The sequence below is a fragment of the Vombatus ursinus genome, unplaced genomic scaffold (genome assembly GCF_900497805.2).
Source record: "Vombatus ursinus unplaced genomic scaffold, bare-nosed wombat genome assembly UNPS02001419.1, whole genome shotgun sequence".
Taxonomy (NCBI): domain Eukaryota; kingdom Metazoa; phylum Chordata; class Mammalia; order Diprotodontia; family Vombatidae; genus Vombatus; species Vombatus ursinus.
In genome coordinates, this window is record NW_020941197.1 from 22,318,720 (window position 1) to 22,343,759 (window position 25,040).

Consider the following 25,040-nt stretch of genomic DNA (forward strand, 5'->3'; position numbering starts at 1 on the left):
GGCTGGTAATGGAACGTCTTTTTTTTTTTGTTTGTTTGTTTAATGAATAAACATAAGTCCCTTTATTACAGAAACTGTATTCATTGGTAAGTATGGTCACATCTATATGGGTTAAATCTTTTAAAATTATAATCAATAATTAGCATAGAATTTATTATCTCTTCATTACATTGTGAAGTGTCTTGTGTAGTCATATTCTATTGTTGGAATGACCGCTTGTACAAATTTCAGGAAAATGAGAAGATACCTAAAGGAATTTAGCTAAGGAAAATAAGATCTATAAACAGGTTACTTGTTTTTCAGGTAACGATACTAGTGGATTTAATAAACAGTACCATATCATAAGGAACATGGTTGATACTAAAAAATAAATATTTCAACAATTATCAAATTGCAATTTCCATATCTATTCCAAACTGAAGGTTCTATTGCTTTTAATATCTATGACCACTTGATCCCATTCAGTACCTTTAAGCTTTGAAAGGAACTAATAAGGTTCATAGTTTCTATTTTTTAAATCTGAAGCAAGAACAAGGGAGAATCATTCCTTTAAAAAAAAAAGGAAGAAGATGGTCGCCTAACTTCAGAAAACTAGAGGACAGACTTAATATCTGAGATGGAAGGATCACAGAAAAGGAGAATAAAAATTAGAAAATAAGAGATACTATGGGATATAAAAAGCACTGAAGCAACGTGAAAAGCAATTAATTAAAAATATTTAATTAGAAGATTCCTAAACTGAATGGCTTCAATGAAATCTAGCAGCCAACATGCAAACTCAAACCACATAAAGCTTATTGACTTTCCATGGTATGATGGTTCTACCTAAAACACCAGAATGTGGTCAGCATCAGTTCAATAAAGGTTTTGCTGGAGGATCTATTTTAGTGGCCAGGTCCAGGATGTCTTCTGCCCAAGTTCACTGGGAACATGGACTGACTTACTGGTATCTCGCCAATAGTAAAACAAACAAACCAAACACTAGATGACATGGAGGTGGATACAAGGAAAGGCTGGCACCATAATCTAAGCTAAGAAATTTAGATTACTGCCTTGGAAGTTTCTATTGCCACTGAACTACTGTGCAGTGAACAGTAATAATCATCGATGAGTTCATATGTTTTGGCATCTCTATGTGCTGTACTTTCACTCAACAACTTCAGAGCAATTTGTCGCCCCTCCCTCCTCTTCTCCCCCCCCTTCTATCCTTCAAAGATGAGCAGGACCAATGCAGGGCCATATCCAGTCTTTCTGATCTATATCTTGCCATTGGATCCTGATGGCTCTGGAGGACAAAGTGAGCTGGTGACACTGCACAACCCTGCCTCACTGTAATCCAATTCACTTGCAAGTAATGGCATGGTGTCATGGTCCTCTTCAAGAACAAAGGACAAAAAACAACAAACAACAGGACTAATAAAGCATGGTTATGCCAATGTGCTAAACTGTAGGTATGGTTGATGGAAAAAAAGAAAATAAGTACTCTATAAGTTATCTTTTTTATATGCAGATAATATTACTGATCCACCAATCACCCTTTGACGTCTTTTTTTCCAGCATGAGTGATGAGTTTGGCAAGATATTCACATACGTTTACTTCTCTTGAACAAAAAGACACATATCTAAGTTTAGAGATCAGACCATGGCCATGGAACAAAGCAAAGTTTAACACACTGTATATTCAAAATAAATTCTAAGACCTCTCACTAGGTCTTCAAGATATAAGAGGAAATTTCTAATAGAACAGGAACTTTGTAATTTTAAAGCTATAATGTCAAATGCAAAAAAGAAAAATTCCATAAGAACTATAGATAATCTGTCAAAAAATAAACACTTCTATTAGCCAAGGATACATATGAACACCAAGTTCTCCTCCACCTTCTGCAACTGTCTCAATGATTTTTTTCATCACCTCAGCATGTCTGAAAAGCAAAACAAAACAAAAAAAAACAAAAAAACAAAAAAAACAAACAAACAACAGAGGGCAAGTATACCAAAGTGAAAAATGGCATTTTCTCAATGGCACAAGGAAGAAATCTATTAGGCTTAAAGTTATGATGTGGCTTTTTGTTTAACACACTGGTTCAGAATTACTAAGTCACTCACCTAATTTGCTTTGGAGGGAAAACGTTAGCCAAAAACAGCTAAGGACAGATACCGACATCAGATACCTCCATTATAAAAAGGCAGAGAGGAAGAGGGAGAGAATACTCCAAATGAAAGTATCCTTCAGAAGAAATGAGCTTAATGGGTGAGCTTGTCTGACATATCAGAATCAGAACTGCTGAGTTCAATCAAGCAAGGCTGTTGAGACACTATGGCTCTTAAAAGCAAAGATGGTCTCATATTGAAAAAATAAATTTAACTGTATAAAAGACAAGAATAATCTGAGATCAAGTGGGCCAAGAGAGATTGACTAAAAACAAATGCCAGAGTAGACTTTTTGGACTCCTACATTTGTTTTATTGATTTGTTTTTATTTTGGGGGGGAGGTATTCTGCACTACAAGATACTATACAATTATTTTCTTATTTAAAACTAACTTTACTTTTGTGGTAAATATGTATGCCTGTTCTCCTACCCAAAGAACAGAACCAATGTTAACTGGTGACAGCAATCAGAGGCGAATTCTACAGGAGAAACTAAAAGCACTTAACATAGTGCCCAGCACATAGTAAGTCCTTCAAAAATGTTTATTGATTGATGAATTAAAAGGACATGTCCACAAACCTCAAATCAAGAGGAAATATCTTTAAAAATTTACTTTTAGATAATTCAGGTCCAATGAGAGTTCTAAGTAACATTAGAAAATTACCAATTTTTTACCCCTCTCCTGTTGTTCATAATGACCTAGCAACAGTGAGTTGTTACATTTTTTGGATACAAAAGTAATGGAAATGAGAAGAAATGGAAAAATTTGCCACAAAAAAAAACTTCTGAATAAATTAAAGAACTTTATTCTATTACAAATATGTATGATTTACTTGAATAAACCTCTGCAATTTGTGTGTAGGTGTATTTTTTAAAGGAAGACTTGTAGGAATCATTGAAAACAGCTAATGACAACTCATGAAAACAAAAGCTTAGGTTTATGAAGCACACTCGATACGAGTTTGGCAACGAGTGTGCTTAAATCACACTTAGCATTTGTTTTCCTTGTTCATGCTTTGTTCTTACTTGTGTATCCTGTTTTGAAGCAGAAATTAGTATTTGTTCATTATGTATTATTTTAATTAAAATATTTTTATAGGAAAAGGATGGCTCTCAGAGCACTGCTTTTTTTCCCCACTTACTCAGACCTGAATTAAGTTGAACCGCTGGTTCTGTAAGAATATCCTAAACCAAGATGTAAAACAAAAACAAAAAACCAGGAGAGCCCCTAATACTTTTGCCTTCTATGCCCTAACCTAATCTAGTGTCAAATATATGCACAATATATAAAAGGTAATGTTTTTCACTTGTGTCCAAATTGATGTAACTTTATACCTACATCAGATGCCCCAGATCCTCAACATTACAAATAGTGCTAAAACAGCCTCAGGGGGTTATAAACTAGGAAGCTTTGGCTGGGAACCTAAAGGTGGAGAAAGAGGTCTGAATGGTAACAACTCACAGACCAGCCTGTTTTCTTCATGTATGCCAATTTAACAAGTAACAGATTCAAATATTAAAACTTTATGTATTTTCTTTTAAATGCCTATACTAAAACAATCTAGACTGTTCCAAAATAATCTATTAAAAATAGTCATAAAACATGAAAGTTTTTTCTATTCTTTAGAGACACAAAAATGGTAGCTATGAAGCCCACAATTCAAGAGCCTAGTGATATACTTGTGAGCTAGGACACATACACAAACTAAGAGAAGCTGAACAAAAATGTATAAATGTTCATTCATTTCAGTCATGTGTGACTCCTTGTGACCCCATTTGGGGTTTTATTGGCAAACTGGAGTTATTTGCCATTTCCTTCTCCAGCTCATTTTACAGATGAGGAAACTGAAACAAATAGGGTTAAGTGACTTGCCCAGGGTCACACAGTTAGTAAGTGTTTGAGGCTGCATTTGTACTCAGGTCTTCCTGATTCCAGGCCCAGTGCTCTATCTACTATACCACCTAGTTGTCCTAAAATGTGTAAAGACAAACTGATTAATATTAATAAACTGAACAGGAAAGAATTGTTTTTCTTTTGTCTGTGTTTAACAGATTAAACAAATGATCATTTTTGAGGAAAGGGAAATAAAATCTCATTCGTCTAACAAGTCTAGGTTTCTGCATCTATGGAACAAAAAGGTTCCCAGGACATTCATCTGTGCATTATAAGACTTGCAAAAGAAATCAAACATACCTGCATGGGTGAACTGAACACATGGGAGGTGGTGGAAGATGAGGGTGATTTTCGATGGTCACTGTTTTCTTCACATGATCTTGACTGATGTCTTCATACATATGTTCTACTGTTAAAGGTTGCCGTTGCTGAAGGCCCAGAGTATGTTTTGAAACTGCTTAGTATCTTTTAGTTTAAGGACTGCTATCTATGACAGGCTTAAAACTTCCCCAAATACTCTACAATTTTCATTTCCCCTCCTTTAATCTCCAGATTCTGCTTTTGAAAAAATTTATTCACCTATGGTCAAAGAAAATGCCTTCAAAGCCAAGGAAAGTGACCATAAAGGCTACCTTTGTGGATACAGGAGGCACACTGATAAAACACAACAATTCTTTACCTCCAATTTATTTTGATCCACTACTTTCTCTGTACTATTCCTTTGAGTGTACGTTGTGTTTTCTTTTATTTCAGTAAGACAAACATTTAAGAAGGCTTGAGCAAAAAACCAGAACCACGTGACCTTATGGAAAACTGCTATAGTAGAGTGGCAAATCCCAGATATTAGTCCTGGCTCTGCTACATACTGGGGATGTGAATGTGGGCAAGTTCCCTCAGATCTCTGAGCTACAGCCTCCTCATCTGTAAATCTGGGGGCAATAAGACTCATACTACCTTACACAGATGTTATAAGAAAAGTACTTTCAAAATTATAAGGTGCTATAAGGTTCTATATTACTAAAAGATTTCTCTTATTTTTAACACCAAATCTAGGGGAAAAAACTAACTTTGATTTTCTCTCAAATTTTGGAAATAAAAGTTCAAACATATATCAGGTGGAACCAAGTTGCTCATAAGTAATAAAATAGTGATCTATATGTGTTTAAAACATTATTAATATAGTCTTACATAGCTGAATTTATAGTTCCTTCAAAATACAAATCCAAGTTCAAATAGTATTAGGTATTAGATTCATGAAGTCATAAAAATTAGGCATATGAGAACAAAAAAAACAAATCTACCATCAATGCAAATTATTTTCATTTAAAAATATTTCCTTATAGGTTTACCTCATCATAACCAAATAACCAGAGTCTTGGAGTCTGGTAATATTTGTCATATGTGATATAAAGATCATAAGTTCTGGTTTGTAAAATAGCATCTTCACTTCCAGCATCATTTTTAGCTTTGTTAGCTTCTACTATTTTTCTTGTGTCCAGAGTAGCCTGAGGTATAATGCCAAACAAAAACAAAAAACAAAAAAAAGAAAGAATAAAAAAAAATGGTATTAGTAAATGAGATAACATGCTCTGAAAACCCTAAAACATTATATAAATGCTAGCCATTATTTATGACAAATCCTAGAAATTGTTTCTTCTACCCTGTCTGTTTCCTTTATATTTACCTCATTTTCTCAAAGGGAAATGATTTAAGTCAAAATTAAAACTTCTCATTAGAAATTTTAAAGGTTATAAGAATGTGGATTTATGAAAGATTCTTTGGAAGATGAACAGACCTACTAAAAAAATACCAATCAAAAAGCCCATTTACGAACCTCATCTGTCTCCAAGAGTCCACTCTCTTCATATTCTGTTAGGAAAAGCAAAATACAACTAATGAAAATAAGGATTAAAAATTTACCAAGTAAAAAACAATACATCATCATTTTGGTGTATCAAAGAAAAAAAATGTTTTAAAACACAGTAAGAAAAATCCTCTCCTGAAGTTCCACTCCAACGCCTCATTGTAATGTGAAGTTAACCTGGGCCCTCACAAGGTCATCTGCAGAGCACAAGCTGACATTCCTTCAACCAAGCTGGAAAAGCTCAAGCACAGAACCTCTGAGCAGAATGTTTTGTTTTCTAAGGATGACTAGCTCATTTGGAGAGACTTATTCACCAAGATTTTGGCCATGAGATACTGACTTTTTTTTTAGAGCCCAGCAACTCACAAACTACTAAAATATATTTAGACTGCTGCAATCTGCATTACTGGAGGAAATACTACTCCAATACAATCATGAATCTTTAAAATACTGATGTAAACAGAAAAAGGATGGGTTGATAACATACTACTCTTACACAAATTTCATCCACCTGGTAAAAGACAGAATAAAACATCTGGAACCTTTTAGCCTGGTATAGATCATAGCTCATTAAGAACAACTAGCATGACAAAGCTGAAGATACACTTTCTCCACTGGTCATTACACTTAAGATATAATGTGTTAGTTCCAGAATCACAAAACAGGAAGATGTTTTCAGTCTTCTTTGTAAACTAGGAAACAGCCAGATTATGCAAGGTTTCTGACGAAAGAACACAAATTTTTAACCATGTGATTCGGCAAATAAGCACAACCCCCCATAAGGCAGTAAAGTATAACTTATTACTTCTTTATGTGATAACAGCATTAATTTATTACATGAATAGTGTGTGTGTGCACACACATATGTGGAGAGAGACAGAGAGAGTTCTCATTTAACATAAATCATATTACATGAATTCAATTTTACATAAAGAATTCTTCCAAAAAAACACCTATCGTCACTTGACTGTACAGTACTGTGGTCTCTCTCTACATTCTGCCTCCGCTCAGTGCTCTGTGGTCTCTCACTCCCTTCCACTAACAAAAAAAAAAAAACCGTCCAAGTGAAAGAAGAAGAAGAGAGGCATGGAAAGATGCGCCTGACTGGATGGGGAGGAAGGGAGGTTTAGCTAGAGACCTCAGGTGTCAAGAGAAGCTACCTTTTCCTGCTCCCCCCACTTGCCTTAATGTCTCTTCCCCATCTGTCTTCCAGCAATCCATGCTGGGATACACCTGTCCCCAGCCCTGAGTGTTCCCTCTCCTGCTCTTGCTTCTGGCCTCAGTTCCCACTTGTCTTGAACCCTGTGCAGACTCCATCCCTCCACAGGTCTGTGGCCTCTTTCCTGCCTCCTTCCAAAGTCTGCAGGCAAATTCACATCATGTACCTTTCTATACTATATTACATTTCAAGAATGTTACATCTACCATATACATCATTCTCAAATTAGTATTCTATAATGATTCAATCAAATCCAAAGGAAAAATACCTTCCATATCTGCTGCTTCTCCCTCATCTTCCTCTTCTTCCTCATCACATAAAGCTGAGCAGTCTTGTTTTATACTATCCTTTGAAAATCACATTTAAAGCCAATTATAGTACAATGTAAAAAAATCATTTAAAAACAAGAAGAGTGTCAATAAAATAGAAAATATTTTCAGTTTATCTAGTCCCTTGTGAGAAAAAAAATTAAGTTAAACTATATCTCTGACATAATTTATCTCAGGGTGAAATAAATATCTTGTAGTAAGTACTACAAAATTACTTACCTGTTAAATTCCCAACAATATCCTATTTCTAACTAAAGCAAAAATTATCCTTAATTGCAACACTTTAGATGTTTAAAGCCATAGACTTAAGTCTTCCTTAATTAATTCTTTTGCTGCAACAACACTGTTTACCATGTATGGTTGAAGCTACATATGCTCCACAAAGAACCATCATTTTTACATGGCTGATATTCAGTAAATCTGAATTGAGTATAATAAACATGATAAATTCTAAATCTAGATTCATCTGCCTTATCATTTTACCTATTCTGCTTGCCAATTAAAATAAGTGCTATTAGGTTATTTTTTAATGACAAAGTATCTCAAACAAAAGTGAATCTGCAAATGAGGAAACATCTGGCAAATGATTACAATGTGAGATATTTTATCCCACACGCTAGGAATAGTGTACAAACCTGGATGAAAGTGAAACCTCAATAGAAAGTAGAAATATTCATAGCAGTGGTCTATTCATGCCTGGAAAAATGTATTTGCTTGCAATAACCAGATGATGAATGACAGAAGTTGTTTGCCAAATGCAAAATAGAGATAGAAGCAAGGAAAGATTATCCTAGTGAACAGAAACTACTCCTAAAAATGCAGGGTCATCAGTGTAAAACTTTTAACTAGCTCTTCATCACCTCTTTAAAAAGAGGTTTGTCAATGTTAACTTCCAAGAGTTACTTATCAGTCAGTACAAAGCTTTAATCTAAGGGAAATCTAAAGTTCTGTCATGCAGAAGTTTAAAAATAAATTTTAACAAATTTTCTATTAAACCCAGCATAATATGCAAGAAATAATGGATCAACATTACACCAAAATAAAGGAAAGGTCTATTGCTAAATGTATGAAAATGAGACATGACTATTTGCCTACGATTATAAATTCAGACGTTCTTTTTATCAGGTATCTCTAATCATGTCAGAATAAGTGAGCAGCTCTCTCTATATTATATATATATGTACATGCATACATACATATATATGTATAGTAGGGACTGTATAATTTTTTGAAGTGTGGTTTTTACATGGTTGAAAAAAGCAATATTAAAATAACAACCACACATCTCTCTAATTTAGAATTGGCTAGATGGTATAGCATATCCATTTATTAAGTAAAATCCTCAGCATAGGACAATTATCTACTAATCTGAATATCCTTCCACCAAAAAATTTAATAAAAGAAAATATATTTACTGTAAAGTAAATCCTCACTAATTTGAAGTAACTTCTTCATAATTTGTGATAATTTTTAACAATCACTAAGCTAAAGTGAACTTTTTCAGTCTCTAGGAAGAAAATGTTTGCTAAATTAAACCTCCTAACCAAGATAGATTTAGGAAAATAAGGAGAAGAGCTTAGAAGGAAACAATAAAAGTTTTATACATGAAGAAAAAAAAATTATAAAAAAAGCTGAATTTTGATAGTAGATTAGTCCAACATTTGAATTAGATAAATTAATGTAAGAATTTTTCTTAAAAAAAATTAACATAATCTTCAGATTAAATAAGAAATGAAACTAATACCTTGCTTTCCAGGGTAATCTCCTTAACTACTTCTGTCACTCCTGTAATACCTATAAAATTCAACAGGTCAGAATTACTAATATTAGATTAAAAATCTTCCATTATCTGATATGAATATAGATTCTTTTGTTTAAAGGAGCCAAAATACTTTAAAAATACTAATGAAATCCTCACAATTTCCTTAAAAATTAAGGAGATAAACTTCACTGTACAAACATAGGCATTTGAAGCCCAATGACATGTTATATCTTATAATTAATAAAACTATGTCCACTCACTCATAATCCTCTATTATTTCTCAATTAGTTTTACATGCTAAAATAACTTATTCTATCACGGATATTTCTATTAACAGATTAAAAGTCTAAAATACATTCCTCTATATCTTAAACTCATTTCCAAAAGATTTTCCTAACAAAATTTGAGCTACTGATTCAGAAGAATATAAGTAATCCTAGATATATGTAAATAGAGACACTCTACAATCTTTAGGACATAGGTATGTTGAGAAGAATACTCTAAAAAGACGTTCAGTTTTTGAGTCAAATAGCTGGCAGCAATAAGCTATTTGATATTGTTTCCAAGTTAGAAATATCTGCCAACATTTTTGACTAGATGCTTTGACAAGAATGGAAAGAAAATGCACAATAGGGAACCAGAATCTCTAAAGTCATTCAAAGCCAACTGCCAACTGTCTTTAGTGTCTATACCATTCTGAAAATACTTGGATATATCAACCCCCTAAATGCCTGCACTAAAGGCTATGGGCACAACCACTACTACTCTAGAATAAAGATTCTACTGGTAGCTGGGTTTGTTAGCAGTGGTGAAATAATGGACAGACATTATAAAATTCATTATAAATATGAAAATATTTATTATGAAATGCTTCTCTGAAATTATGCAAGAGCTAAACGTACTTTTATTCCCTTAAAAAAAGTGATTCAATCTAATCCCAATTCAATCAAAATTCTTTAAAAGTAGAACTACCACTGATAATCGCAAGAGAGAATAGGCTGAAATTACTCTCACATATAAGGTTACATTCTCAAGGGCTGTTGGAAAAACTACATGGCATTAAAAAATCAGTTTTAGAATTTAAGGTCAAAGATATTTTCTCTAAAAATTAGTTTTCTATACACATGCAAATACATTATCAAAAAAGAAATTGAGTGGCCTTTCACATACAAAAATGATACTTTTGGGCCATCACCATAGAATCTCAGAGCTGGAAGGGACCCAGGAAATCATCTATCACAATCCCTACCTGAAGCATGAACCATCTAAACAATAATTGGTTTCTGCTTGAAGACATTCAGTAACGGGGAACTTACTACTTCCTGAATGGTTAGATCAGGCACTAACCTGTCTTTCCAGTAGTGGTGATGAGTGTGCTGATTCCACTCCTTTCTGTGGCCAATGATATGCATTTGCAAAACAGTTGGCCTAAATTTGGGTCTAGCTCATGGTAACAGAATAAACTAAAACTAACTGGCTTACAAAGTGAATGAACTCAAAATCTCATCAACATTAATACAGTTGTCTCACTGAAAGAAATAATCAGAGACCAGAGGACACCTTGTAATACTTTCTCTTTGATACATCCTCCAGGCACAGTAAAATTCTAGTTTTACAAAACAGCAGCTCAAAACTTTCAGGAAAGGTTAAGAGAAAAGGAGATCCAAATGCCTAACTATTCAGTGTGGGAAAGCATGAAGATATTTTAAGCTTAAATATAGCTGTGAACTTTGGGATTAGAGGTGCTATCCAATTAAGAAAACTTAATTTACCAATGACATATAGAATAGGTATGGGAAAATAATCCCTCCCAACCTCCACCTCCCCCCACTACCCTTTGTACCCAATTTCTGAACACAGAGGTGATAACCGACCTAGAGGTATCTTCTCTTATACAGATGGAGACATATAAAGAAGTGCCTTCTCTAAGGCAGATGTAGAATTGAAGAAAGGTGCTTTTTCTCTTATGTAGACTTGGAGATGTAAAGAGCTGTCTTCTATTATGCAGAGGTGTAGAAAGCTAACAAGTTACTGAGTAGGAGGATATGTTCCTAATATCACAATTTGGGACTCAAAATGTATTTTTCCTTAGAAACAATGTTATAAATGGTAGCTAGATATAATAAATTAATACTACTAGTACCATACTTTTGCTATGTTATGGATAAAACAAGCTTAGCCATTTATAGCGTTATTTCTACGAGAAAATGATTTTCGAGTTCCAAATAACCAACTTACAACTTGTGGAAAGAGCACTGGATTTGTAGTCAGAAGACCTGGGTCCAAGTCCTGGCTCCACCACATACTGGCTGTGTGACCAAATGAGATAATATATGTAAAGAACTTTGTAACAAAGTGCTGAATAAATGTAAGCTATTATTATTTCAACTGTTGGCAAATGAACTGCTTATATTATAATGTATAGATATAGGTCAAAGCAGGACAATCAGCTGAGAATCTTTTTAAGACTCACTCAAACATCCATCAAGTGCCTACTATTTGCAAGGCACTGGGGCTAACACTTGAGATAAATAAGACATGATCCTTGACCTCAAGCAGCTTACATTCTAGAAAGGCAGTAGAGGGAGAGGTAGAGAAAGGAACACAAATAATAAAATAAATTGCAGAACTGTTGTCACTGACACAGCTATTTAAAAAAAAATAAGAAAAGGAAAATGAAGGAAGAAGAACAAACTCTAAAGAACAGCTGGGAGTACAAGTACTTTAGGAATCTAGTATTCTTTAAAGTAAAATTTTTATATCTTTTATTCCTATTTGCTTAAAAATAACAGTTCTTTGGAGGTAAAACTAAGCCTCATGAACAGTTTTTGCTTAAAGAATGCTGTACAAGATTATGAAGTTTGTTCAAATTGCATATATGCCACTCTGTTCCCATTTACTAATCACCAATTTCTTTACTTACCTGAGTTGTGATATGTATCCACCCATCCCCCATCACCATCATCTTCTTCAATTATAGCTTCCAATTCATCCGAATATTCCATTTGTTTGCACCGCTTATAGCAAGGCACTAAAAGAAAATTGACACATGCAGTTATTAACTGATCCTTTAAGGGAGTGTTTTCTCTTGCTAAATCTTCAGTCCAAAAAGGAAGAACACAAATACCATATAGATACCATATTTAAAATGCTCCTAAAAAGGGATATGTCTATACTTATTTTGCTGCATAAAACTCTTTGACTAGCAAAACTACCAGGAAAAGTGCCAGAAAAGCTTGATTTTTGGTGATACCACTATCCTACCTACCCAGACATGGAAGGCAGTGGGTTGAAAAAAGAGGTGACATTGAGGCACTTGGCTGACATTGTACAATGATGACTCTGATGTTCCACGCACGGAAACAGGAGGCAGACATGAAGAAAGAGAAAGGTACCATCTGCCAGTCAACAGGGTGGTAGAGGTGCCTTTCAGCTTGCTAGGTTGCTTTACAGAATCTCAAACTAGTTTTTTAATCATTTTACATTCATTTATTTTTTAAAGGGAATAAAACTAAGATAAAAGCACACAAAACTTCCAATGTATACTATCTCGTTAATTCAGCTGTCTAGCTATCTGCTTCTTTAAATGTTGGTTACCAACTCCTAATCTTCTCTTCCCCATAGTCTCTAAACTCTTAGATGCCATGAACATCCAAACTATCTTTGCAGTGTTATGCCAAAATCAAAATGGTTAAAGGTGAGACGCAACATACATTCTGATTTTTCATGGAATAAGTTAAGTGAAACTGGTGGAAAAAAAAAAAGAGAAGCAATTCAGAAGACTTCCTAAAGCTTCAGATAATCCATAATTATTTTTAGAGTATATAATTTCATTAGTTTTCATAACTCTTCTCAGAGTTAAGAAGGCAAGTGGAATTATATTACCAATCCATGTAAAATTAGCTTGATGAGCACAAACTTTTTTTTTGTTTCTACATTTTTGTGCAATTATGTTTATCTGATAATCCCAGAAGATTTTTTTTTTCCTTTTTGGTGAGGCAATCAGGGTTAAGTGACTTGCCCAGAGTCACACAGCTAGTAAGTGTCAAGTGTCTGAGGTCACATTTGAACTCAGGTCCTCATGACTCCAAGGCTGGAGCTCTATCCACTGCACCACCTAGCTGCCCCTAGAAGATTTATACCATTTCATTAATATAAAAAAAAAAAAACTTACCATTTTTAGTTACCAAAAATTGCTTGCCAGTTGGTAGATATGCCTTGACTTTCAATTCTTCCCCTGAAGCCCTGAAAATAGTAAAAAGTAGCAAATAAATAAATCAAAATCAACAAAAGTAAATTAGAAGGTATCATGTTTATAAGGTTGAAAATAAAGCACAGAGAATCCTTAAAAAGTTGCCTAGTATAGTGCCTTGCTGAACTAATATTATTAGTACTTTCAGAGTGTATATAAGAGAGAATTTGGAAAATATGGAATAAGCGATTTGCTTAAACATTCAACAAAGAGACAATACTTATACTAAGAACTGCATAGCTATTTTATAATGACTAGATATGCATTAACACATACCACAAAACAAATATTTAAGAGAAGGGAGCTCAAGTAAATATAAATTCAGATATAATAAGAGAGAATAATATGGAACTACTTAACAACTACTTTTGTTCTCAGAACAAAAACCATTACATCATCCATTCAGATTCTTAATCCTATTTGTTAACTTTTGAGAGAAAGACAACATAAAAGGATGTGTTGTGCCAAGTATAGTTTAGAAGGTCATCTCTACCAGATTTGCAATATATTAAGTCTCTTTCCATGTCCTTGCTTCTGAATTAAGCATCAAATTAGTGGCAGAGTCCCAGCTGAGTCCCAGACAGGACGAAATTCTGTTTGCCAGGCCATCTAGCCTCTGATTAGTAGGTCTATTTCATAAACACTTGTTAAAAACCTGTTAGAGGTTGATCACTCACTGAGGTCCAGGTGGACCACAGCAGCACACAAATATAATTAAGGCTTATCTGCATTCTTGGCCTATCCACATGCTGGACTCTATCACAGCAGTACCAGCACCCTGTCAACCTCCCCTTTTGCCCTGTCCCATCTCACCAAGCTTAAGAATCAATTATATCAGCTGATCAAGTTCAATGCCAATCATATTGAGGTGACAGCAAATGAGTTAGGAGTAGCATATTCAAACACAAAGCTAGTGTGAGCTAGTCCTATGCCTATTTGGGGATGTCAAGCAGAAGTACGGATCAAGGATCAGGGCTAGGACTGAATTCAAAAGCAAACAAAACAATTCTACCACACCAACTTTACTAAATGTATTAATTAGTATTAAATGTGCCAAAAAAAAAAGAAGAAGAACAAATTCCATCTATGGATTAAATATAGGCTATCAACCCTTATATTAATCAAGGAATTTAAAATTTTTATCAGGCATTCTGTTTATAAAGGAAATGTAAAAGAATACTACCTTCACAACAGTGAGTGTATCTGATGAAAATTTTAGATGCAAATAAAAGGTGTTTTTTGTGAAATAAAAAATTTTTGACAGGTTAAATGGTCTAGAAAGTTACTTAAGGAACTACAGCATGCTTGGTAATAGGTATAAGATAATTTTTTTTTAATTGCCAGATACCAAATCAGAGATGGCTTATAAACTTATAAACTCAACTGTAAATTTAAAACACACATAAAGGCTGAAGAAAAATAGTCATCAAAATGATAGTGCCTCAGGGAGGGAAAATCCCAAGAAGGTGATAAACATGATTAAAAAGTATGGAAGTGATCAAAGGCTTTAGTTTAGAAACCACAGTTGAGAAATTCATCTAAAACCTTATTTTAAAACTATTTAGTTAATTAAGTTTTAAAGATAGCATATAGCAAAACATAAATCAGGATCCCACAAAATCATAACCAATAGGGCAGTTCTATATTATCAGTGGAAAAGATTTTTGCTAGAAAAATCTAGAACATAAAAAGAAATACAGACATATTTCTCCACCTTTGGAAGGCTATTCCAATAGCATGCACTTTCATACAAAATTACAAATGATCTTTATTCATGAAAGTGGTTCTTAGGAAAACTGTTTTAGCCATTATAGTTTGTTACTGTCTATACATTTAAAATAAGACTATTTTCCTTAAAATATTCTATTATTTATATTTGTCTTTCGTGAAGTTTTACTCCAATTTAGTGAGGTTTTCCTATTACTTTTAAAAGCCTCGAAGTTAACAGACTCCAGTTTACAATCACCAACCTTCAACAACTGCAGACCAAAGTAGCCATGATGTGTTTTAATCACTACTACAGATCTTTCAAAGTATCCATTCCTGAAGAGGAAGTTATATTTTTAAAACCCTTGAAACAAATGTGTCCCTATCTTCAGTCTTAAATAAATTGAGGCACACATATAACTCAAAACTCTCCTTTTCCAAAGCATTATTCTGGGAATTAAAAGGCACTACCTACAGTGGCTTTTTCCTTGATAAATGTTTTTTAATTCATTTTGAAAAAAAGAGCAGTCATATTTCAATTGCACTGGAGCTTTTAAAACAAAATAACCAAAAGCTGAGGTGTACAAATTATTAACAAAGAAGCTCAAGACAGAGAAAGAAAAGGCTTTTCGCTAAAAAAAATTCACACCATTTCTGTTTTCAGGGCAAAACAAAACTAATTTTCACTTCCTTCTCGATTAACTACACTTTGAGAAACACTGAAACACTTTCAATATCAAAGGCTCCTTGGTAAATATGTCAAAACTATACAGTTGCATATTTTGCAACTGTGTAAAATTCAGCTTCCTATAATTTTCAAACCACAGCTTATGTCTAAACTTTAATCTCCACTGAAGTTTACTTACCATTGCCATGTTGGACAGTGATGGACTAAATGGTCTCCAGCTGCAACAAACTATTCAGAGTTTGAAGGAAAGATAAAAGAAAGAATAGGAAAGGGGAAAAAAGGTTGAATATCATTGGATATTGTGTGGCAAAATACCAATCTGATTATCCTTGGTAACCTTAGCAGTACATATAAATTTAAAATGCATTAAGACACTAGACCTGTTCTACCAGTCTTTAGACCTATCTCTGGTGATTATTAAATTTCAAATGCTTAAACATTGAAAAAGGTTTAATCTAAATTTGGAAGTGAAATAAAATATGTGAGTTTAAGATAACTATCACTGGATTATAAAATCACTATCTGTGAGAATCACAGTACATAGTAAATAAAGCTACAACTTAAAATGGTTATGAATGAATAACCACAAGAAGCAATGTGGTATAATGGATAGAGCTAGCCTTAGAATCAAAAAGATCTGCGTTCAAGCACAGTACCAACAGATTATTTTCTGGGTGACTACTGTCAACTTCTCAGTGCCTAATTTAGGGAATGCTAAGACTAGAAGTTATAAAAGAGTTGTCTATATGAATTAGCGAATGGTTTCCACATTGGGAGTTTCTTATATTGATGCAATCAAAAGTCCCCACATATAGAAATGTGAATTTATCTATTTTAAGACATAGCAAACAATACATTTATTGAAAGTTGAACATCAGAATTCACTTAATTCAACCTCCTTCAGAAATTTTTTCTATTTTTAATAGGCGTTCATCCAGCCTTTGTTTGGACACTTTTACTTTACATTCACTAAATCACAAACTTCCTAGACCTGAAAGAGCTTTTTCATTTATTCCACTGCTCCCAAGCAGGATCATCTTACCAATTATATGTATTCTAGTGTTTTATATTTGCTGTTAGCTAAAAATTCATTGAGAAAAACTATAGGGAAAATACTGAATAAAAACTGATACTATTTACACAAGAATTAAGTTTACATACATTGTGGTATGTTTTTCATTTCCAATATGCTCAATTTTAAGAGTATACTCCATTGTCTGAATGATGGACACATAAAGAAGAGATAAATGGAGTAATAAGGTTAATGACGTACTTTTGAAGTTTGAAGAACTTCTAGACATTCTATGAATCAGAATCCACCAACTACACAAACTGCATAATATGCAAAGGCAAACATGTATTTCTGAACCAAAATAGTGGAATTTTTTTAAGTGTCATATCTATTATTTTATTTTTCAGTCTGGTCAAGAGATGAGCTCACCTTAATGTAGAATAGAGAACATATTCTTCAGAACAGTCTGATATCCTGATAAATATATTTTGTAGTGAAAACTAACCTAAGCAAGGGACATGCACATTTTTCCAGCTACTACTGTTCCCCAATCATTTATTGCTAATGAGTATATTGCACTGAAAAAGATTCACGTCTTCCTTATGCTTTCAACACTGTATAAAAGAATTTGTTTTATGTCAAGAATGATAGATTCACTATGGATTAATATATTATCAAATACTTTGAGAATATTTTAAGAACATTTTAAGAAAAAGACAATAGAAAGATAATTTTATATTCTTAAACCTGGAAGAAATTCAGAGGTCATCTAGTCCAACACAATTCATTTACAGATAAAGAAACTGAGGCCCAAAAAAAAGAAGCAATCACTTAGCAAGTTGGCAGTAGAATTGAAACTAGAACCCAATTTGTCTTCTTAAAATGTTAATGGCAAAAGTGAGACACAAAATTCCAATAAGTATGTATGGCCAATATTACCCTAATCTTCCTTTCTGTAAGTGTCTCCTAACAACCTCTAAGGAAAGGTAATATCATAAAAAAAGAGCTGAGATTTATCAGATAAATAGGGTATCGATGCTCTCTGTCTTCCTTCCTACCATGATTTGCTTCATACCTTACAGACATTAAATTTCAGTTAACTGACTTAAATGCATCAATACTATTGCTAAAACACTAGCTTTTATTTAGTGATCTTTATGCAACATACTATCACTTCAAAGTACTCAATAAAATCAATGCCACTTTACCCAATGATAGATAATTCCTATTTAATTCTGTTTTATTTCAAAAAAATTTTTTGCTCAAAATATTTTTGTTATAGTTCTCTTATAAACATTAGGTCAAAGTATTTTTTTTTACTGACAGATAAGTAATGCATATTTTTAACCTCTCTCTCCTCTACCATTATACCTCCACAACATGCATTTAGATGGAAAGAGAGATATTTTAGCCAGAGAGATAAAACAGACAATTCCATCATAGCACAATACCGTTGTTCCAGCTTTCTTTCAACCATATTAGAGAGGAACAGGATAAGGAAGCATTTGCTCATAGCAGCATCCCCTTTGTAAGGTAGGAGGTTTCAGGGACTTTATTTCCAGTTCTAGGCCTAATCTCACTCCTATAATTGCACTCTCTTCATCCAAAAATTATTTAATCCTTGCATTGGTGCTACCAGTTACCTGGTAATGCCTTTTATAAAAGAGATAACTTTAGGAAACAAGCTTTTTATTAGGTGTTTCAGTGAATGGTACCAAGACCATGAGCTGAGCCCCTAATGTGAAACAGCTAGAAAGATAGTAGAAAGTTGGGCCTGAAATCTAGGATGTCTGGGCTCAATTCCCACCTGATATTTCATGACCATGGGCAAGTCACTTACTTTCTCTCAACCTCAGTTTCCTCAACTGGAAGATGGAGATCATATTGACACTACCTATCAGATAGAGCTCTTATGTGGAAAGTGGTTTATCAACTTTCAGGCACTATATAAATGTGAGCTATAATTCAAACTATTCAATAGCCACAGTCCATACCCTTAAGTACAACATTTTTATGATTGAGCAAACACCCATTCATAAATGACAGACCAGACAAAACTGTGAGGATTGGTTTAGCATAGTCCATCTGTGCTAAAATCATTTGTAGTGATAGGGGAAAAGGAGAGGGTAGTCAATAAAAGCAATCACATAACTGTACCATATTATTTTACCCTGTGAAACTTGTCTGGGAGACCACCCATATTAGAAAAACACCTGTCCATCAACTAGTGAATGGACAAACTGTGATAAATACACATAATGGACAATAACTATGCTATAGGAATATAGAACATGAGAAGAATTATATGAACTAATATAAAGGGAAGCAAGCACAACTAGAAAAATAATATACACAACACTTAGAACAACGTAAATAGAAAAAACTGAGGGGGAGGGGGAAGAGGGAACTGATCACCGATTAATTATAATGATTTCGTTTGGTATTTAAGAAAAAAATGACAAAATGCACCTCCCTCCTTCATAGAGGTGGAGGGTTATGGTGTGGAAGACCGCATATACTCTCACACTTGGTTAATGCATTGGCTTGTTTTGCTGAACTAACTTTTATTATGTACTCTTTCTTTGTTATAGGGGATAATTCTCTTGGTAGAGGAGGAGGAGAGAGGAGATATATACATATATATATATATATATATATGGAAATGAAGGTGATGTAAAAAAATATATATCAACAGAGTTTTGTTTTGTTTTTTAAAAGAAATGCATCTTCCCCAAACTCAATTTTTTTAGCATGGTAAAATCCATGGTAAAATCTTCAGAATAATAGTCCAAAAATCATGTCTAAAGTACACTTTTTTTATGTGTGTAAAAGTGAATTGTACTAAAACTAAAATTTTTGTTAGCTTTTCTTGAAGGTCAGTCAAGAAAATAAAAATATATCATTGTTCTCTTGGCATCTCACACTTACAACTCACCAGGATTGTGTTAAGGTACTACTCTTCTAGAAGAATCAATTCTCTTACCAAAGTCTGCCATGGTCATAAGATTATCCAACACAATTCATTCTAAAACGTGACAAACTAGTTTTTCCTTCAAAGTAATAAAGTTATACTGTCAATCAACTTGCTTACGACATTTTTTTCCCTCTTTTGGAGGGAAAGAACAATTGGGAGAAGCTTAAATAATAGAAGACCTCAATATCTGTACTAGTTCAAAGAATATTTTTTAAAAGGAACCAGATACAACTTTTTCAACTGTTCATAAAACCTGATATAGGTGGCATTGGTATCTAAAAGAATCAAAGAATAAAACTGATGTGCTCATAAAATTAAATCACATGCTTATGTAAATAGTAAATTTAGTTTGAAAATGAACTTGTTCCACCCCTCATTTGCTCCCTCAATAGACTAAAAGCTCCAAAGGAGTGGTATTTAGGTAAATGGGAGACCTACTAAAGTATATAGGGCATATGAACGCAGCTATATAACAGGCTGCCACCTCTGGCAATGGCTTTTATGACTTCTTGGTCTAATTTTTAGGTTCCTAAGCATTACAATGTCAGCTTAACCAGGATATATGCCTATAATAAGAAGCAAATAAAAGCAAACTATTTAGAATATAACAGAAACCCACTATTACACAGATTTTGGGAATGTATTGTAGGCGGATTCATATTCCTTACACTACAGCTTCATAATAAAAAAACTAATATAATATCATTATATAGTCTGTAACAGGTATATTACCTTCTATTCCCTTAGTCCATCATTAAAGGGGTTCCACTATTTGTTAACAGTGAATACTGAAAGGAAGGGTGCAACTATTCAGTATGATAAATAGAAATATTCAATTGAAACATTTAAGCAGTGCCTAACATTGTACCTTGCACACAGCAGAAGCTTTATACTTGATGAATTGAAAGAAACATTTTAGAAAAGCTTAAGAAAACACAAACATTATAGAACAGTCTCTAAAAAGGGGATGTGACAACACACTGCTTTGCACAGGTAAAGCTAAATCAAGCATCAGTGCCATCTAAATATGAAGAGAGCTTGGATGACCAGATTAGCTACATCATTTCTATTTCTATGAAGAGAGTAACTATGTAGAAAGTTGGTAAAGTAGAAAAGGAGGAAGAATTAACCCCTTCTTCAGGAAGTAGTTCTAAGCTGTACATTTTTGTAAAATCAGTAATCATGGAGGAAATGGATTAACTTTACTCCAAACAAGGTAAGTATTTAGAATATTTTTAACATGAGAAGGGAATACAACCATTAATTTAGTACAATTAGGAAAACGGATCTATGATCTTATCAATGCTGACAATCCCTCCAAGGGTACAGAATTGCAGAATTTATCGAACTATCAAAATCAGAGCTAAATACTACAAATCTTCCACAAACAGATCTAAAAGAAATTAAACTTACCTCTTCTGGGGTGATCACACCTGTTTCCTTAAATTTTGATTCCTGAAATGAACCAAAAAAAAAGGAGTTCACTTTGACAAAGCATAAAGCTAGAGCTGTTTATACGTAACAAGCCTTAAAAATGCACAAGCAAGTGAAATGGTATCAAAGACATTTAAAGGCACTACAAAGCTTATCTAATTTCTCCTCAATTAGATTCTGGAGAAATTTTAGAAATGAAATTTAGAAACTTCGAGCTATTTTCAACTTTCCTTGACAACCATCAAATTGCTGAGAAATAACTTTTCTGCTGATGTTGCAAAGACTACACTAGTTTACTATCACTTTACTATCAATTCTGTTTAGCCTAAATTAAAGGATTTTAATTTAGTATTAAAAGTCTCAGAAAATAATTCATTAAAAGTTTTACTTTCGGGGCAGCTAGGTGGCACAGTGGATAGAGCTCCAGCCTTGGAGTCAGGAGGACCTGAGTTCAAATTCAACCTCAGACACATAACACTTACTAGTTGTGTGACTGGGCAAGTCACTTAACCCCATCACCTAGCCAAAAAAAAAACAAAAACAAAAACAAAAAGTTTTACTTGAGTTTTCCAACTAAAGGAAGTTTTTTGCTTAATTTTTGAAATTTGTTATTCATTTGATTCAGAGTTGGAAGTTTAGAGTTCCCTGAAAAAAATTAGACCCAGAAAAGTTAAGTGACTTAGCCAAAGTTAGACAACTAGTTAATTATACAGAGTTGGACCCAAGAAGCCAAATAGATTTACCCTAATCTACTTGCTTTTCTAAATAACATGTTATTTAATATTTTAAAGATTCTTACTGTCAATTTTAAAAGTGAAGAATTTCTTCCTCCTCCCCCCCCAAAATATCCAAAGTTACTTTTTATTTGTGATTCTCAACTGATTTCTACAGATCTATGGTTTTTCACAGAAAAAAGTAGCCTCCTCTGTGTTTACTTCATTTCTAATAGTATACATCATTCATAACAGCAACTCCCAGTTGACTCAACTAAGTTTTCTCACGTTTCTTTACTCTCAAGGCAAAGGTTCCTTCTAAATGCTTGGTTCAACACATTTGTATTTTAAAAAGCTAAAATTATGTGCCAAAGCAGTATTTGCTTTTGACATTGACGCAAACTATTATTTCCATTTTTAGATAATTTAATGATTTACCAGAGGTCATACTGTATAGAAAATTCAAAGATGAGCAAAAATTTAAATTCTAAGTCCCTGACTAAAAAAAAAAAGTTTTAGGCAAATGAAGCACATCCTTGAAAGAAAATTGTAAATGAGTATAAAACTACAGTCCAACTTGCATTTTCTCTCCAAGCTGACCTAATCCCTGGATGCTCTGAGTTATTGCTATGGACTTAATATTGTTTCCAGCTTGCTAGGTATAGCTTTCTATTTATCTTAAATAAAAAAGGTCTTAGACATTTTCAAAGATGTTTAAATTCTCATTAAGAATCTTAACATATTTCTCAAAAATTAAGACTAAGGGGTAGTCAGATACTCCTAATGACCATAATTTGTTCTTTAGAAGGGATATACAAAAAGCCATTACACAATTCTAATGGCTTATGACATAAGTTACAAAAGCAGGAAGCAGCCTCACAATCTACAAATTTATTTTTTTAAAAAGTGTTAAGAAAATAGAACATTTTTATGATTACTACTATATGTATTGTAATGCAGCTGATATTTTTCATTAGAAAAGCTATCATCAATCTGCGGGCTAATTTTACATCTGCTCTTACTAAAGTCCATAAGATATCTGGTGCTAATTATATTAGCCAGCAATATCTAGGTGAGGAAAAAGAAAAAAAAAACTTAAGAGGAAGCAAATGGGTGTTCAGTTTGTTGCAACTTTAGTTAGTTTTATACTTCAGTCAGCACTTTAATAAAACAAATAGATGGTTTTTATAAAACTTTTAGAGAACAAAATGTTTGATATTTTAAGTCAACTTAGAGGCATGTTTCCCAAAACCCTGTATCCTGAACAACTCTGGTGGCTTAAAGTGAAATGGTAAAGGGATTATACTGAATAGAAAAGTTTTCCTCTCTATTCACTGGGGCTGTAAAGCAGAGGTGTCAAACTCCAGCAGCAAAACCCCCAAGTGCAGCCCCAACCAAATTAAAATGTCGTGCACTGAAAGTACTTATTGTACTTACAAAGTACGAACAACAATTTTTCAGTGAGTGGCAGCAGTGGCACAGTGGATAAAGAAAAGGGCCTCCCACAATACTAGCTGTATAAACCTGGGCGAGTCATTTATCTTCTCAATCCCCTTCCCTCCCTCCCTCTCCCTCTAATTCTCTAAAACTAAATTTCACAGCCTTATACCAATAAAAACAAAAGTCCAATAAAAATCTTTTCAGAATGAAAATCCAAAACTTCCTTGACCCCTTTTAATCCTAGGAGTAGTCCATACTCTTAGATACCACACCTACAATACTTGTGAGCTCAAACAATGTATTTCAAGTTGTCAAGAAACTTTATTCTGAACTATTCCAAATGTGATCGTTTTAAGCTCTAAGTTTCTGAGACAACAGCACTGCCATACATTACAGAATCTGTGTTTTAAAGCAGAGGTGTCAAACTGAGGCTGCAAAACTCCCAAGTGCTGCCAGAACCAGATTAAAATGTAACTGGAAAATGTTTAACAAAATTATATATCTATATCTATATATATCTGAAATACAACACAGAATGTTACTCTTGTGGTTTTCTAACTCAAATATGTGGCCAGCAGGGATCTATTTTCTATTTAGGTTTGACACCACTGCTGTAAGGACTTCAAAAGTTAGCTAGTTTCAAATGGTACCTAAGGAATCCCCTTCAGGTCTCTGACGTTTGACATTAATAGTCATGAAGACCTCCAGACAGATACTTTCCAAGGCACGCCATTCATCACTTTCTGATAGAACTAGTTTTCTGGAAGTTTTTCCTTACAGGATACCAAAATCTGCCCCTCTGCAACCCTCACCCAATTTGCTCCTTACTGAGGACGTCTGAGGACCACGTAATCCCATTATATGCTCAAGCACTAAAGTAAGTACTGGAACAAGGAACATATAGAGGCCAAAAAAACCTAAAAACGATAGTTTGAACAGCAACGAAAGAAAGGGAGAGTGGAAGGAGAGAGGGGAGGCTAACAGCAACAGCAGTTCCTAAAAGGCCATCCTTTTAAGGGAGGGTCGCCCAGGTAGCAGGACCACAGCAGACGAGTTTTCCCTATCCCTGAATTCCCGGTGTGGACAGTCCTCAGCAGCTGACAATCAGCCCTGCCCGAGCAGGGACTCGGTGGCATCCAAGCAGGTCCCGAGCATCAGCTCAAGGGTCGCACACCGACTAGTGCCGTCTCTGCCAAGTGCCCCACGGGGACAGCGAGTCAGTGCGTCCCCATCCCCCATCTCCCATCCCCCGGGCAAGGGGCAGGGACGGCGGGGCAGGAGTCCGGGTTAGCCTCCCTCGGAGCCGGGGCCGAGGCCGGTTACCTTAAGCACGGGGGTCAGGTACTCGGCCACTTCCAGCGCCTTCCCTTTCACCGTGTTAATCACGTTCTGCATCCCGGGGCCGGGGCCGACGGCGCGGAGTGCGGGCCGCGCACTGGGCTCCGGGAGCTTGGGGCGGGAGGAGGGGGAGGGGGCGGGGGATGGGACCGGAACCGGAGCGGACTGGGATGTCCTGCTCCCCGCAGCCGCCTCACACCCCGCAAGCGGCCCCCGCGGGGGATGGGCAGCCGGCTCCCGGCACGAGAGCTCGCTACCTCAGA

General features: G+C 34.6%; 1 protein-coding gene across 1 annotated transcript; it reads right to left on the minus strand.

Moving 5' to 3' along the window:
* On the minus strand, positions 1-24,890 carry ATG3 (autophagy related 3). The gene is made up of 12 exons (XM_027866977.1): positions 24,763-24,890; positions 21,266-21,307; positions 16,045-16,094; positions 13,394-13,464; positions 12,143-12,250; positions 9,202-9,251; positions 7,397-7,475; positions 5,880-5,914; positions 5,395-5,550; positions 4,346-4,473; positions 1,854-1,922; positions 1-247 (listed from the first exon to the last, which is right to left on the minus strand). The coding sequence occupies exons 1-12, from the start codon at positions 24,832-24,834 to the stop codon at positions 166-168; spliced, it is 942 nt and encodes a 313-aa protein (XP_027722778.1). The 5' UTR covers positions 24,835-24,890; the 3' UTR covers positions 1-165.
* Positions 24,891-25,040: the final 150 nt, after the last annotated feature.

Excerpts from the sequence above, each read along its gene's own strand:
- ATG3 (XM_027866977.1), bottom strand. The coding sequence starts at position 24,834 with ATGCAGAACGTGATTAACACGGTGAAAGGGAAGGCGCTGGAAGTGGCC. Across the intron at positions 12,251-13,393 it reads ATTTTTGGTAACTAAAAATG|TGCCTTGCTATAAGCGGTGC; the intron begins GTAAGTTTTTTT and ends ATTTTCTTTTAG. Across the intron at positions 5,551-5,879 it reads GACTCTTGGAGACAGATGAG|GCTACTCTGGACACAAGAAA; the intron begins GTTCGTAAATGG and ends ATTATACCTCAG.